The sequence below is a fragment of the Drosophila virilis genome, chromosome 3 (genome assembly GCF_030788295.1).
Source record: "Drosophila virilis strain 15010-1051.87 chromosome 3, Dvir_AGI_RSII-ME, whole genome shotgun sequence".
Classification (NCBI taxonomy): domain Eukaryota; kingdom Metazoa; phylum Arthropoda; class Insecta; order Diptera; family Drosophilidae; genus Drosophila; species Drosophila virilis.
The window spans coordinates 22,568,915-22,584,257 of NC_091545.1; the positions used below are offsets into that span (position 1 = coordinate 22,568,915).

Consider the following 15,343-nt stretch of genomic DNA (forward strand, 5'->3'; position numbering starts at 1 on the left):
CCCGAGCGAACGTTGTGTGTTTAAAACGCAAAGCGCCAGCATATAAATCAAACAGCACATTTTCTATATAATTAGCTGTATTAATATATATTTAATTTGCTTATGCTTTTAATTAAGGGTTTTTCAATGTGCAAAGGACTCGATAATAATTTTAAATGCGCGTCATTTATCGAAATTATCGGGTATCGACTCTTTGGTGCTTACACATTTATCCAATATAACAAATTAAAAAATTCAAGAATGGAAGAACTGTGTCGTGTTTGCATGGAAAACTCTGATCTTTTGACAGATATATTTGCACCCCTAATGAACTTACAGACAAAACGAGAGCCTGAATTCAGCATGGCCGACATTCTCAACGAACTAACCGGCTGCCAAATGATTGTTAATTACAAAAGTGAACTGCCGCAATATATTTGCACAAATTGCATGGAGAGAGCAAAGGCGGCATTGGATTTCAAACGCATGGTGGAAAGGAACAGTGAACGCTTTGTGCAGCTACACAGCATATCCGGAGATCAGAAGTGTAAGGTGAAACTGAAACAGGAAGAGGACGATCTCATTGCCATCTGCAACATGCTCAATGCAGAGGACTTACAGCTTATGGACAACCTGGCGGAGGAGGAAACAAAAGAGTTGAAAATTGAATCGAATGCAACGCATCAGTACAACACCCGACGCAAGAGACTGAACAGATACAGCGTATCGAACATGAGCAGCAAGAGCTTCCTGAGCGTAAGCGGCCTGGACGATGAGGACGAGAAGAAGACATCTCTTGCATGTCCCCACTGCCAATACGTTCCAAGCAACAAGGGCAATCTGAAGGCCCATCTCCGCACACACACCGGGGAGCGTCCATTCCAATGCCCGCACTGCCCAAGGACATTCACGCAAAAGCAAAATATGACCGTGCACACACGCACGCACACCGGAGAGCGTCCATATAAATGTGCCGCGTGTCCCAAGTCCTTTGCTCAGCTAGCGGGCTTAATTGCCCACAGTCGCCGACGTCCATGGGATCACATATTGGAGTCGGAACATGCAATAAAACAAGACCGTCTTAGAAAACACCGTCGCAAGAAGGTGCACAGCTAATGATATATGATATATCGAATAAACCAAACAAGACCTGTCCACTTAAATATCAGCTTCATTCCATTTATTCTATATCAACCAGGATGGAGTCTGTGCTTACACTTTTTGTAAATATTGCCATTCGCCACGCGCGCATTCGATTACTATCGATATCATGACTTAGGCAAAAGTATCGACAAGCCTTTCATTTGATAAATAGGCGCAATTTTTGAATGCGCAATCTATTAACTCAAGGCAATCGTTCACTAAACGCTTACTAAATAGTTCATAATATTAAACTTAGGCAGCTGATAAAGTACATCATTTAATGATGCATCAAATACATTTGTATTTATTAGCTGTTGCCAACTGCAAACAAAATAAACTATGTGCACATAATCTTAAACAACTCAATCAAAATCTGGTTTTGACATTTGATAGCAATTTAATTGCGCTGATTAGTTTAGTTACTTTCTAAACGTTGGCGCAATATATAATTTGCTTCGAATATTGCACTTTGATCGGCAAATATTTATTTCGAATTAAATTCACTTTTACGATGGGAACTAAATCTAGTCTTATCTCAGTTTAATTTAAAAAAAAAAAAAAAAAAACTGCAATTCAAGCTCTAATTACACAAAATTCATTATTTAGTAAAAACCACAATCAAAGCTGTTAATTAAATAATAATAGTGCTAATGAAGCGTGCCATTAATGAATTCATTTCGAGTTTATTCACATGCCCAAATCCCTTCAATTTACATTCTACACTGAGCCAAAAAGCGCTATAAAAGCAAGTATATTTCATATTTGAGAAAAAAACAAATTAATTTAATTAAATTCTTATATATAAGTGCATAATTGTAATTAAGAACATTTAATCAAATTTTTTTAAACTAATTTCCTTTTAAGCGGAAATTTAGTTTTATTTTGTCTAAATTTCTTTGTTTCATTAAATGCATTTGTTTTTTAAGTAAATTTTATTAAAATAGATTAAAGTGCTTGTTTTGGCCGCGTGCAATTAAATTTCCAAAATTGAACAACAATAAATAAAAAATCTATTTTAGTGCGCTTTTTTTTTAACAATTGTTTGGTTTCGCTTAAATGATTAAATTAGCCAAAACAGCGCATAAATTAGCTAACCAAATTGCTATAAAAGCCAATTCGTGTGCCGCTGCTCGGCCAGATGCCGCTGAAGCAGGCTCCAGCTGCAAAGTTAGAGTATTCAAAAGAGTTTGGTTCATTAAATGTGCGAACATTGTGAGCGCATCCTTTGAGCTCTTGATCAATCGAGATGTGCGGCATTTTGGCCATATTCTCGCCGGACGGCCGAGCGATCCAGGCGCAGAGCGTGCACAGCCTGCGGGAGCTGGCGTATCGTCAGAGCGGCAAGCAAAGGCATCGCGGTCCGGACGACACCGGCGTCCTGGTTATAGCCGAGCAGGGCGTGGCTCTGGTGCACGAGCGTCTGGCTGTGATCGGCGTGGAGACGGGTCACCAGCCGCTGCAGTCCCGCGACGGCAACATCTCGCTGATAGCCAACGGCGAGATATACAACTATGTGGAGCTGGCCCGGCAGATTGCCACACGGCTGCCCGGTTATCAGCCGAAGAGCGACAGCAATGTGATCATCGAGCTGTACGAGGAGCACGGCGCCGAGCTGCTGCAGCACATCAGGGGCATGTTCAGCTTTGTGCTGTACGATCGCCGACGTCGGCAGCTGCTGGTGGCACGCGATCCTCTGGGCATCATACCGCTCTATATGGGCCACGATGCGGCGGGCAACATCTGGTTCGCCTCGGAAATGAAGTGCCTGACGGGCGTCTGCCAGCAGCTGGGCATCTTTCCGCCCGGCCATGTGGCCGCGGGCACTGTGGAGCAACTGCAGCAGCTGCAGCCGGTGCGCTATTACAAGCCCAGCTGGAGACGTGTGATGCCCACGCGGCAGGTGCAGCTGCAGGAGCTGCGTGCTCAGCTGGAGCTGGCCGTGCGCACGCATCTGCAGTGTGATGTGCCCTTCGGGGCGCTGCTGTCGGGCGGCGTGGACTCCAGCCTGATAGCCGCCATTGCGGCCAGGATAATGAGAGAACGGAATGCCGGGCACAAGCTGCGCACCTTCTCGGTGGGCATGCACGGCTCGCCGGACTTCGAGCATGCGCACCTGGTGGCCCAGCACATTGGCAGCCAGCACGAGGAGATCGCGTTCAGTGTGGAGGACTGCCTGGACGGTGTGCGCGATCTGATCTATCATCTGGAGTCCTACGATGTGGCCACCGTGCGCTGCAGTCTGCCCATGTTCTATCTGGCCAGGCACATCAAGAGTACGGGCATCAAGATGATACTCTCCGGCGAGGGCGCAGACGAAATATTTGGGGGCTATTTGTACTTCCACAAGGCGCCCAACTATGAGCAGTTCCACGAGGAGATGGTCACACGCTGCGAGCAGCTGCATGTCTCCGACATACTGCGCGCCAACAAGGTGACCATGTCCAAGGGCCTGGAGCTGCGCGTACCCTTCCTGGACACCAGCCTGGTGGATCATGTGATGAGCATACGGCCGCAGGACAAGATACCGGGTCCACTGAACGAGTACCTGGGCCAGCGCAAGTGGCGCATGGAGAAGTTCGTGCTGCGCCAGGCATTCGCCGGCGACTATCTGCCGGATGCCGTGCTCTGGCGCCAGAAGGAGCAGTTCTCGGATGGCGTCGGCTATGCCCTCATCGATGCCTTGCCCGAGTTTGCGGCTCGCCATGTCAGCGATGCCCAGCTGCTGGCGGCGCAGGAACGCTTTCCCATCAATCCACCCAAGACCAAGGAGGCCTTCTACTATCGCTGCATCTTTGAGGAACAGTTTCCGGGCGAAGCAGCTGCCAACACCGTAGAGAAGTGGGCGCCACGTCTGGACTGGGGCTGTCCAGAGGATCCCTCCGGACGAGCACAAACGGCACACGACCAGGCCTATGGAAAGTGTTAGGTGCAGTAGGGGGGCGGGGGAGGACCCCTTATTGGGTCAATTGTGTCTCCTTCTGCAGTAGATGTTTCTCGGGCTACAGGGTATTTTAATTGATTACATAAAAACAGATCACATTATATTTGTTGATTGAACACGAATTTAGCATAATTTTTAAAGATTTTTGCACAAAAGTATTATTAGTATCTAATAAGCTTAAAATAAATTTGCTATCGCAAAATATGTGAATTTATTCACAATTTATAATGAATATTCACACGCGGAAATTAATTGAACTTGAACTTGCCAAGATTCAATTGATTACAAAATATGTGCACAATAATAATAGCAATAGAAAAAAATCAATAATTAAGTGCAATCGGTTTAGCGCGCCACACTTTTGAATTTTTATTCGCACGTGCAGCTGCTCAATTAAACGGGGCAATAAGTCAATAAGAAAGAAAGAGAGGGAGTGCAACAGAGAGCAACTGCTACAATACAGAGAGCAATATCAAAAGAGAACGACAGTTTCTGTTATATCTAACAGCACTCAGTATATAACAATAACGTGCATTGATTGCTGTAATCAGATCTACATTTGTATATCAGATTAATTGCTGAAATAAAACTGGCATATGGCCATAATAAATGAACATAAATAAATCCCCTATAAAATGCAAAGGAAATTTAAATGAAATGAACATGCGGCAATTATAAATAAAACTAATTAATTGCAATTTGATTAAAAAGCCGCACTGCTACATTTTATTTCGCACGTGCGTCGAACAAATTCAACGGCTGCTGTTCTATTAAGCAGGTCAGTAAGTCAATGAGAGAGAGGGAGAGAGAGAAGTCAGAGAGCACGAGCCAGTGAGCGAAATCTTCTGTTATATGACACATAGCATAATGGGGCAATTGCTCAAATCAGAACTATTTCAAGTTTAATTGCCAAAATAAAACTGGCATATGGCCACAATAAAAGAATGAGCAGCACACAAGTAACAGCGAGTAGATAAATACGAAATGAAAACAAAAACGAAAAAACATGCGGCGACTAGAAAATGCCTGACGAAACTCGGCGGCTGGTGTCAATCATGCAAAGCCGAAGAGCGCCGCCTTCAAGAGCGAGCGCCGGCGTCGTCTATAAAAGGCGGCCGCTGCCGCCTCGCCGTTAACAGTTGCTCTTTGGCCACACTGCGTGACGGTAGACGATTTGGTTAGCGTAAAATTAACATAAGGAACAATGTGCGGTATATTTGCAATATTCTCCAGCGATGGCAGGCCCATTGAGACGCAGTGCTTCCAGGGCAGCAAGCACAGTTTGCGGGAGCTGGCGTATCGGCAGAGCGGCAGGCAGCGGCATCGCGGGCCCGACTCCACGGGCGTTGTGGTTATACCCGAGCAGGGCGTGGCCATGGTGCACGAACGTCTGCGCATTGTGGGCGTCGAAATGGGCGATCAGCCGTTTGTCTCCGACAGCGGCGACCTCGTGCTGGTGGCCAATGGCGAAATCTACAACTATCTGGAGCTATCCGCGCAGATTGCGAAGCGGCGCAGCGGCTACAAGCCCAAAAGCGATTGCCACGTCATATTGGAACTGTATCAGGATTACGGCTTGGAGCTGCTGCAGCACATAACGGGCATGTACGCCTTTGCACTGTACGATAAGCGCAGCAAGGAGCTGCTGCTGGCACGCGATCCCTTCGGCATTATACCCATGTACATAGGCGAGGATGCCGCCGGCAACGTGTGGATCGCCTCCGAGCTGAAGTGTCTGGCCGCCTGCTGTGACCGCGTGGAGACCTTTACGCCCGGCGAGGCGCGATTTGGGCGTGTCGGCGCCATGCGTCGCTGGCGCCACTTCGAGCAGCCCTGGCAGAAGCAGCTGCCCAGCCTGCCCTGCGACCTGTCGCTGCTGCGCGCCAGCCTGGAGTCGGCGGTGCGCACCCATCTCCACTGCGATGTGCACTTTGGGGCGTTGCTTTCGGGCGGCGTCGACTCCAGCCTGATTGCGTCGATTGCCACGAAAATCATGCGCGAGACCAATCCCAGCTACAGACTGAAGACCTTCTCCGTGGGCCTGCGCAACGCACCGGACTTTGAGGCCGCCCGCCAGGTGGCCAAGTACATAGACAGCGAGCACACCGAGCTAATCTTCGAGATAGACGAGGCCCTCGACGGCATACGCGACATTGTCTATCATCTGGAGACGTACGATGTGACCACGGTGCGCTGCAGCCTGCCCATGCTGCTGCTGGCGCGCTACATCAAGAGCACGGGCATCAAGATGATACTCTCTGGCGAGGGCGCAGACGAAATATTTGGCGGCTATTTGTACTTCCACAAGGCGCCCAACTACGAGCAGTTCCACGAGGAGCTGGTGAAGCGTGTGCAGCAGCTGCATTTGTCCGATTGCCTGCGCGCCAACAAGGTGGCCATGGCCAAGGGCGTGGAGCTGCGTGTGCCCTTCCTGGACACGGAGTTTGTCAACTATGTGATGAACATACGGCCGCAGGACAAGATACCCGGCCCGCTGAACGAGTTCAAGGATGAGCGCAAGTCGCGCATGGAGAAGTTTGTGCTGCGCGCGGCCTTTGCCGAGGACTATCTGCCGGATGCCGTGCTCTGGCGCCAGAAGGAGCAGTTCTCCGATGGCGTCGGCTACGACTGGATTGACAGTATTCGCCGCGTGGCCACCAGCCACGTGGACGATGCGGAGTTCGCGCAGGCCGCCGAACGATTTCCCTTCAACACGCCCACCACGAAGGAGGCGTTTTATTATCGCTGCATATTTGAGCAGCAGTTTCCGGGCGAGTCGGCGGCACGGACGGTGGTTAGATGGGTGCCACGCCTGGACTGGGGTTGTCCGGAGGATCCGTCGGGTCGGGCGCAGGCCGTGCACCAGAATAAATCGGAGCAATAAAAGACTGATTAGCTTAGGATTGCGTCATTGTATTCGATTCCAGGTAAATTCACTTGAGTACAAAGGCAAAATGAAACGTTTTGTGAATTCAACACAAAATTCTGTCAGGGCAAGCACAATTTGCGTTAAAACAAAAATGATAAATAAAAACAGAAAAAAAAACGTCTAGGTTTATTGACATTTGATATCTGTGCATTTGATACCGCTGATTATAGTTTTATCAGTGATACACATTGCAATTACGATTGCTGAAGCACCTGTGTTGCCTGGAAATATTTTGTTTATCAGAGCTTCATGTTTTAATCCATCGCAGGCTCAAGGTTATTTATATTTTTTAAAAACACGCGCTAATCGAAGTGCTGCCAGACTGTTGATAAAGAGCGGTGTGGTGTATCGTCAGCACACTTGCGATGAAATATCGATAGGGCAGCTACACATGCAACTCTGCATAATATATCGGTGTGGTTCGTATCGATTAATGGCAACAACCGATGAGCAAGAAGAGGCAATTTTTCGCAACGCGCAACAAAATCGGTGTTAAATTCTTATAAAAAGTGTAAAAACCATTTCACAAATAGGCTCTAGAACAACTAAACATTGAAAATGTGCAACAAAATGTGATGTTTGTTAAACAGACCAACCGCTACGCGGCCAAATTGCTAATGCAAATCTGACCCATGAGCAATGAGAGAGCGAGAGAGCAAGAGAACATACAGCCAAGCACAGCGCGTCACAGAAAAAGTTCACGAAATCAGCCAGCAACAGCAACAGCAGCAGCAGAGCAGCAGCAGCAGCAGACGAGACTTTGAAGACGTTGGAATTTGTGTTGAACCCGCGGCAGCCCGACGGCGCTGCGACTGCGACTGCGACGGCGACGGGGACGTACACCTCCAGCAGTCAGCAATCAGCAATAACGGTAGGCAGAGAAAGAGAGCAGCGATATAGCAACAACAAATGACATTTAATTTGCCAAAGTGAAACTGCGCGCAACAACAACAACAACAACAATACAAATAAAGAAGTGGGTGAGCGGAGGCAACAATAAGAGCAAAACTGTGATCTCTCATCTGGCAATTGTTCAATTGGCTGTGCTTTGAAACGACATAGAATTTATTTAATACGCGTATTTGTGAGCATTACAAATTGTTTGTTTAATTTCCAACTGGAAAATCAATTTTTAACATTGGCCAAGGCGGCCAAGCAGCAGCAGCAGCAGCAGTTGTTGTTGCTGGCGTCAGACCCAACCCAAAACAAAAATTGAGCGTAAAACGAAGAGAGGGACACGAAGAAGAACAAGCAGCAGCCGGATTTGCAAAAAAATGTGAGTATTTATTTAGACATAAGTATGTGTGCGTGAGTGTGCGTATCTGTGAGCGTGTTAAAAAAAGATCATGCAACTATTTGGCCAAGACACGCATTCGCATTCGCCTCCGCTTCCGTTCTTTTTCGTTTTTTTTTTGTTTTTTTTTTTTTTGTTGCTTTTTATTTGACATTTAAATTTGACAAATTTGGCCGCAGCCGCAATCTCGGCAGCGCAGTCCAATTGGACTGCGAGAACAGCTGCTGCTTGTTTTTCAAAGCCAGCGCAGTCGCCGCAGCCTTTAATCAACTGGCCATATCTTATCGTTTAGTTAAGAGTTAAAAAAAAAATACGTACTAAAAGTTGGCAGTTACGAAAGCTACGCCCAGCGCTTTGTAATAATTTCTGGCTTGCTGTTGCTGTTGCTGCTGTTGTTGTTTTATTATAAATAGAAAATTGCGTATGCAGTGCTAATTTGTTGCTTGTTCGCTCAAAGCTCTCTCTCTCTCACTCTCACTCTCTCAAACAAGTCGCTGTTGTTGCTTAGTAATTGACGACACACTAAACCTCTACCTCTACCTCTACCTCTCCAACTCGCTGCTGTCGTATTATCTCATTCAGCTATTTCCATAAATATGTTGAATTTTTCGTTGTTTTTTGTTGTTTTGCTTTTTGTCGCACTCTCTGGCAGCGCTGGCGGCCAACCATAGACGGCTTGACGTCGACGTCGCTGTTGCTGCTGCTGCTGTTAACAGCGACGCTAGCTATTTACCGTTTATGTCGCTGCCGTAACCAGAGCCAGTAACAGACAAACAGCAGCAGCGCCGCAACCTTTCTGGCCACATTGTTTTTAGTTTCAGTTTTGGCCATTTAACTGCCCGCTCACCACCCACAAAGTGAGCAGTACTCCTTGACGCCGTCACGCCTGGCGCGGTGAGATGATTCATAATTGTGCACAACGACGTAACAACGCCCAGCTCACACTCCACCACTCCTTCCCTTCACTAGCCAGGCACTCGTGTCATTCCAGCACTGCCATCTGTCCATGCCCATCCCCACCCGCATAGCGATTCACCTACTTTTCGCAGCCCAAACACTGACTTCATTTCTCACATACACACACGCGCACACACTGATACGCACTACGGCACTCACACCCACACATACGCGCACACAGACACACACAGAGGCACAGGCACATGCATAAACACAGAAATTGTTGCCCGCTTTGCACGTTTGGGCGACTGTTGCTTTTGCTTCTTCTTCTTTGCGTTGTGGGCGCAGCTGCTTCTTCTTATGTTTTTAACATGAGCGCGAGTTGTAATTGCGCGGGCTATTTGAAAATTTAAGCGACTACCACCCTGAAATTTTCTACTTTTGTAATTATGTAAATGGAGCCTATGTATTTTGGAATTTATTGGAGCTGGCGATGACAGTGGCTAAATTGGAGTGAGTCCATCAAGTGCCTCCTCAGTGAAAAGAAATCTATTGACTAATGGATTTCATCTCTCGCCCAATCGTCCAAATGAAATTGACCTGCATTGTGCTGGCTGCCGGCTGAGACTCGTGTGGCATAAATATTTAATACAATTTGCTCAGCCAAAAGCTAAAATCAATTTTTATCCATTCACTTTTATTGCAGCTGCAGCACAGAAAACACACACACAGACACACACACAATAATAGTGAGAGCGAAGGGGCAAAAGACAAGCGGAGAGAATGGCGTACCGCAAGCCAACCGATTTGGATGGCTTCATTCAACAGATGCCAAAGGCGGATATGCGCGTCAAGGTGCAATTGGCTGAAGATCTGGTGACATTCCTCAGCGACGACACCAATTCAATTGTCTGCACAGACATGGGCTTCCTCATTGACAATCTGATGCCGTGGCTGACGGGCAGCCACTTTAAGATCGCACAAAAGTCACTCGAGGCCTTTTCGGAGCTGATCAAGCGTCTGGGCAGCGATTTTAATGCCTACACACAAACCGTGCTGCCCCACGTGATCGATCGCCTGGGCGATAGTCGGGACACGGTGCGCGAAAAGGCGCAGCTGCTCTTGCGTGATCTAATGGAGCACAAAGTGCAAACGGCTCAAGCGTTAATTGACAAACTGGCCACCAGCTGCTTCAAGCACAAGAATGCCAAAGTGCGCGAGGAGTTCCTTCAGACACTTGTCAATGCCCTGCACGAATACGGAACACAACAGCTGAGCGTCCGGGTCTATATAATGCCGGTCTGTGCACTGCTCGGTGATCCCACGGTGAATGTACGCGAAGCGGCCATACAGACGCTCGTCGAGATATACAAGCATGTGGGGGATCGCCTGAGGCCAGATCTAAGGCGTATCGAGGATATGCCCGCCTCCAAGCTGGCCCTGCTCGAGCAAAAGTTCGATCAGGTCAAGCTGGAGGGTCTGCTGTTGCCCTCCGCCCTGCGCAATTCCAATGGCAATGGCCTGGACGAGGCGGACAACATTTCGCTGCGGGATCGACCCACAAAAATCGTAAAGCGACAATTGCACTCGGCCACAACGTCTACGCTGCGTCCAAAGCCAAGTGCCCACGATATGGCCGGCGATGCGGGCGCCGTCACAATGGACATTTTTGAGGCCAGCTTTGAGCAGGTGCCGCAACTGACTATATTCCATGCCAAGGACATGGATGATATATACAAGCAAATATTGTTAATCATTAGCGATAAAAATGCCGACTGGGAGAAGCGTGTGGATGCGGTCAAGAAGGTGCGCTCATTGCTGCTCATCAATTACCAGGCGCAGCCGCAATTTATGGTCGTGCAGCTGAAGGAACTATCGTTGGGCTTCCTGGACATACTGAAGGAGGAGCTGCGCTCGCAAGTGATACGCGAGGCGTGCATCACAATCGCGTACATGTCCAAGACGTTGCGCAATAAATTGGACGCCTTCTGCTGGAGCATACTCGAGCAGTTGATCCAGCTGATTCAGAACTCGGCCAAGGTGATTGCGTCCGCCTCGACGCTGGCACTCAAATATATTATCAAATACACACATTCGCCCAAGCTGCTTAAGATCTACACGGACACACTGAATCAGTCCAAGTCGAAGGACATACGCGCCACGCTCTGTGAGCTGATGGTGCTGCTCTTCGAGGAGTGGCAAACCAAGGCGCTGGAACGGCATGCGGTCATCTTTCGCGACACGCTCAAGAAGTCGCTCAGCGACGCGGACAGCGAGGCGCGACGGCACTCGCGCCTGGCCTACTGGGCGTTCCGGCGACACTTTCCCGATCTGGCGGACCACATCTACGGCAGCCTGGACATAGCCGCACAGCGTGCGCTCGAGCGGGAGCGCGATGGTGGCGCCTCGAATGGCAGCAGCAGCAGTCAGCAGTCGTTGGACTCGCGTCGCACGGTGGCCACATCGCGCATTGGACGCACAACGACCGCATTGCAGAAGCCGACGCCCAACATGCGCTCCATTTCGGCGGTGGACACGGCGGCGGCACAGCGCGCCAAGGCACGTGCCCAATACACGCTCTATTCGCGCCAGAAGAAGCCGGCGGCGAGCCTACAGTCATCAGCTGGCGGCAGCACAGCTGGCTCCGGCTCATTGCCGCGCCCGCGTCTCAATTCACATAGCAACAGCGGCGGCGGCGGCGGCGGCGGCGCCCATCAGACTGTCTCGCCGGGCACAGCGACGCCCAGCACACGGATCGGACGCACACGCGCCGGCGTCTCACAATCGCAGCCCGGCTCGCGTTCCACCTCGCCCAGCACAAAGCTACGCGATCATTATGGCATGGGCAGCTATTACAGGGGCGCCACAGGAGCTATACCCAAGAAGGCATCCGGCATACCGCGCAGCACGGCCAGCTCCAGGGAGACGAGTCCCAATCGCTTGGGCGGCGGCGGCGGCGGCAGTGGCATAATGAAACGCAGCATCTATTCAACGGGCTCCAGTGCGAGACGCACACCCGAACGCAATAATCCCGTGCGTAGCACAGCCGCATCACGTATGCTGGCGCAATCGCGCGAGGCGGAGCAATCGCTGGGCAACAATGATGCAGAGACGCCGGATTTTGTTTCGGGCGACTTTATGCGCACGGGCGGCATACGCATGGGCCGGAAGCTGCTGGGCCGTGACGAATCCGACGATATTGACTCGGAGGCCAGTTCGGTCTGCTCGGAGCGTTCCTTCGACTCGAGCTATACGCGCGGCAACAACTCCCTGTCCAACTACTCGCTGAGCGGTTCGCGCAATCGCCTCGACTGGAACAGCCAGCGGGCGCCGTTCGACGACATCGAGACGATCATACAGTACTGCGCCTCGACGCACTGGTCGGAGCGCAAGGATGGCCTGATCAGTCTCACCCAGTATCTGGCCGACGGCAAGGAGTTGACGCAACAGCAGCTGCAGTGTGTCCTGGACATGTTTCGCAAAATGTTTATGGATACGCACACTAAAGTCTACTCTTTGTTTTTAGATACGGTCACCGAGCTCATCCTGGTGCATGCACCCGAGCTCCACGACTGGCTGTTCATATTGTTGACGCGCCTGTTCAATAAGCTGGGCACCGATCTGCTCAACTCGATGCACAGCAAAATATGGAAAACGTTGCAGGTGGTACACGAGTATTTTCCAACGCAGCTGCAGCTCAAGGAACTGTTTCGCATCATTTCGGACAATACGCAGACGCCGACAACCAAGACACGCATTGCCATTTTACGTTTCCTCACCGATCTGGTCAATACGTATGGCAAGAGCAGCGATTTTCCCAGCGATCAGACGCAAAGCTGTGAGCGAACCGTGCTCAAACTGGCCCAAATGTCGGGAGATCACAAATCGATTGAGCTGCGCTCCCAGGCTCGCCTGTGCCTGGTGGCGCTCTACAATCTGAATACGCCGCAGATGACCAAGATGCTGGCCGCACTGCCCAAGGGCTATCAGGATACGGCACGCTTGTGCATTCAGTCGAATCTACGGCGACAGAGCAGCGGAGCCAATTCGCCGAGCAGCTCGCCGCTGAGCAGCAGCAGCCCGAAGCCGTTGCAGAGCCCCAGCGTTGGTCCGTTTGCCTCGCTCAATATGCACATGAATTCTAGTCCACGTTCGCGTCAATCCTCTGTGGAGCAGGAGCTGCTCTACGGCTGCTCCGAGCTGGAGGTGCAGCACAATATACAAAAGACCTCCGAGGAGATACGTTCCTGCTTCGCTGGCGGCCAGTATCAGTCGCTGGCGCCCAACGGTTACAATGGACACCATCTGCAGTTCGCCTTGGATCAGCAGCAGCAGCAGCAGCAGCAACAACAGATGACGGCGCAGCAGGACTCGCTGTCGTCCAACTCGAAAACACAATCGTCGGCCAATACAACGCAATCGAATACCCCGGAATCGGCCACCATGCGATTGGACACGGCAGCTCCGCCAATGCAACAGCCAACGCCCAAAGTATCTCTGACGATCGCCACGAATGGTGAACTTATATTGCCGGGTAATCTGTACGAGAGCGAGGTGATGCGCGTCGCGCTCACGCTCAACAAGGATCAGCCCGTCGAGCAGCTGCAAACGGCGCTCAACAATCTGGGCATTTGCATACGCGGCGGCAACTGCGAACTGCCCAATAAGCATTTCAAGTCCATAATGCGCATGCTGCTCCATATGCTGGAGGCGGAGCATACGGACGTGATCATCTCGGGCCTGCATGTGCTGAGCAAAATTGTGCGCAGCGACAAGATGCGGCACAACTGGCTGAACTTCCTCGAGCTGATACTGCTGAAGATCATCAATTGCTATCAGCACAGCAAGGAGGCGCTGCGCGAGATTGACACCATGATACCCAGGCTGGCGCCCGCTCTGCCACTGGATCTGACCATTAACATTGTCAATCCGGTGATAGCGACGGGCGCCTTTCCGGCCAATCTGTGCGCCATTAAAATCCTGCTCGAGGTAACCGAACAGCATGGCACCGAGATCACCGATGCCCATCTGGACGCCGTCTTTCCTAATCTGGCGCGTTCCGCGGACGATGTGCAGTCGATGGTGCGCAAGGCGGCCGTCTTTTGCATTGTCAAACTGTATCTTGTGCTCGGCGAGGAGAAGCTCAGTCCCAAGCTCTCCGCCATGAATCCCAGCAAGGTGCGTCTGCTAAAAGTGTACATTGACAAGCAGCGCAGCTCGAGCAATTCGGCCGGTGGCTCCACAAAGAACTCCTCGGCGGCCTCCTCCTCATGATTGCGAGCCGGCGGCACACACACACACAGGGACACGCCCACACACAAACACAAAGACACCAGCGCGGCTTTGTCTCTTAGCTTATGCAAAAAGTGAAAAGTTAATTAAAACAACAGCAAAAAACTGCAACAACAAACAACAAATACACACACGATTGATGATATATAACAATATAGAAAACACTAATTATTTATATATATATAAAAAAAAAAAAAAACAGAAAATGAAAGAAAGAAAGAAAACTAATTATTACTGATAATAAGCATTAAGCAATGCGACGATGCTGACAAAATCAATAATTGTGTAATTGTTTATTATTAAAACACGCAGAGAAAGTAAACCACAACAAAAAACAATTGTACCGACAGGCACAGAACAAACTATTTATACACGTCATTAACAAAAAAAAAAACAAAACAAAAACAGGAAACAAATTTAAATAAAAATTCAAATCTTGTAGCCAACAGCTGACAGTCTCTCTCCCAACACACACACACTGAAGTCTCTGCCCAGTTTTTATGCTTTCTATAATTAATATAGTCTTCTATCCGTATAATTTCCTTTAGTTATATAAGTCGTAAAAGGAACAGTTGTTTTGTTTATGTACGCTAAATTATTTTTAACGTCGTCCTGCCGTCATTCTGTTTAATTTCCGCTCAATTCTAAACACACGCGATTTCATCTTTTTTTTAACAACAAAACTATTTTTGTAATTAACTTAAAACACAAAAAAAAAAACAAACAATTTTAGGTTATGTAATAATATTTATAAATTAATAAAAACAGTTCAACTAAAGAAAAATATAACGAAAAAAAAAAAAAAAACGCTCCCAATATATAAACACCATATGCTGGCTTTTCTTTTGACTTCAGTCTCAAATAGAAA

The 15,343-nt window shown here is 49.1% G+C and overlaps 4 protein-coding genes across 5 annotated transcripts; all 4 read left to right on the forward strand.

The window, feature by feature from the left end:
- The first annotated feature begins 165 nt into the window (after positions 1-165).
- On the forward strand, positions 166-1,142 carry LOC6623751 (zinc finger protein Paris). The gene has a single exon (XM_002048229.3). The coding sequence runs from the start codon at positions 241-243 to the stop codon at positions 1,093-1,095; it is 855 nt and encodes a 284-aa protein (XP_002048265.2). The 5' UTR covers positions 166-240; the 3' UTR covers positions 1,096-1,142.
- A 1,112-nt stretch (positions 1,143-2,254) lies between these two features.
- On the forward strand, positions 2,255-5,043 carry LOC6623808 (uncharacterized). The gene has a single exon (XM_002048230.4). The coding sequence runs from the start codon at positions 2,369-2,371 to the stop codon at positions 4,046-4,048; it is 1,680 nt and encodes a 559-aa protein (XP_002048266.1). The 5' UTR covers positions 2,255-2,368; the 3' UTR covers positions 4,049-5,043.
- Positions 5,044-5,186: 143 nt separating this feature from the next.
- Positions 5,187-7,068, forward strand: LOC6623763 (uncharacterized). The gene has a single exon (XM_002048231.4). The coding sequence runs from the start codon at positions 5,268-5,270 to the stop codon at positions 6,945-6,947; it is 1,680 nt and encodes a 559-aa protein (XP_002048267.1). The 5' UTR covers positions 5,187-5,267; the 3' UTR covers positions 6,948-7,068.
- A 347-nt stretch (positions 7,069-7,415) lies between these two features.
- chb (chromosome bows) lies at positions 7,416-14,730 on the forward strand. 2 transcript variants are annotated; one of them, XM_070208630.1, is made up of 3 exons: positions 7,416-7,863; positions 7,923-8,268; positions 9,890-14,730. In XM_070208630.1, the coding sequence occupies exon 3, from the start codon at positions 9,967-9,969 to the stop codon at positions 14,455-14,457; it is 4,491 nt and encodes a 1,496-aa protein (XP_070064731.1). In that variant the 5' UTR covers positions 7,416-7,863; positions 7,923-8,268; positions 9,890-9,966; the 3' UTR covers positions 14,458-14,730. The 2 variants fall into 2 exon arrangements, with proteins under 2 accessions (XP_070064731.1, XP_002048268.2); XM_002048232.4 differs by having other exon boundaries at positions 7,416-8,268.
- Positions 14,731-15,343: the final 613 nt, after the last annotated feature.

Coding starts and splice junctions, on each gene's coding strand:
- chb (XM_002048232.4), top strand. CDS start 9,967: ATGGCGTACCGCAAGCCAACCGATTTGGATGGCTTCATTCAACAGATG.
- LOC6623751 (XM_002048229.3), top strand. CDS start 241: ATGGAAGAACTGTGTCGTGTTTGCATGGAAAACTCTGATCTTTTGACA.
- LOC6623763 (XM_002048231.4), top strand. CDS start 5,268: ATGTGCGGTATATTTGCAATATTCTCCAGCGATGGCAGGCCCATTGAG.
- LOC6623808 (XM_002048230.4), top strand. CDS start 2,369: ATGTGCGGCATTTTGGCCATATTCTCGCCGGACGGCCGAGCGATCCAG.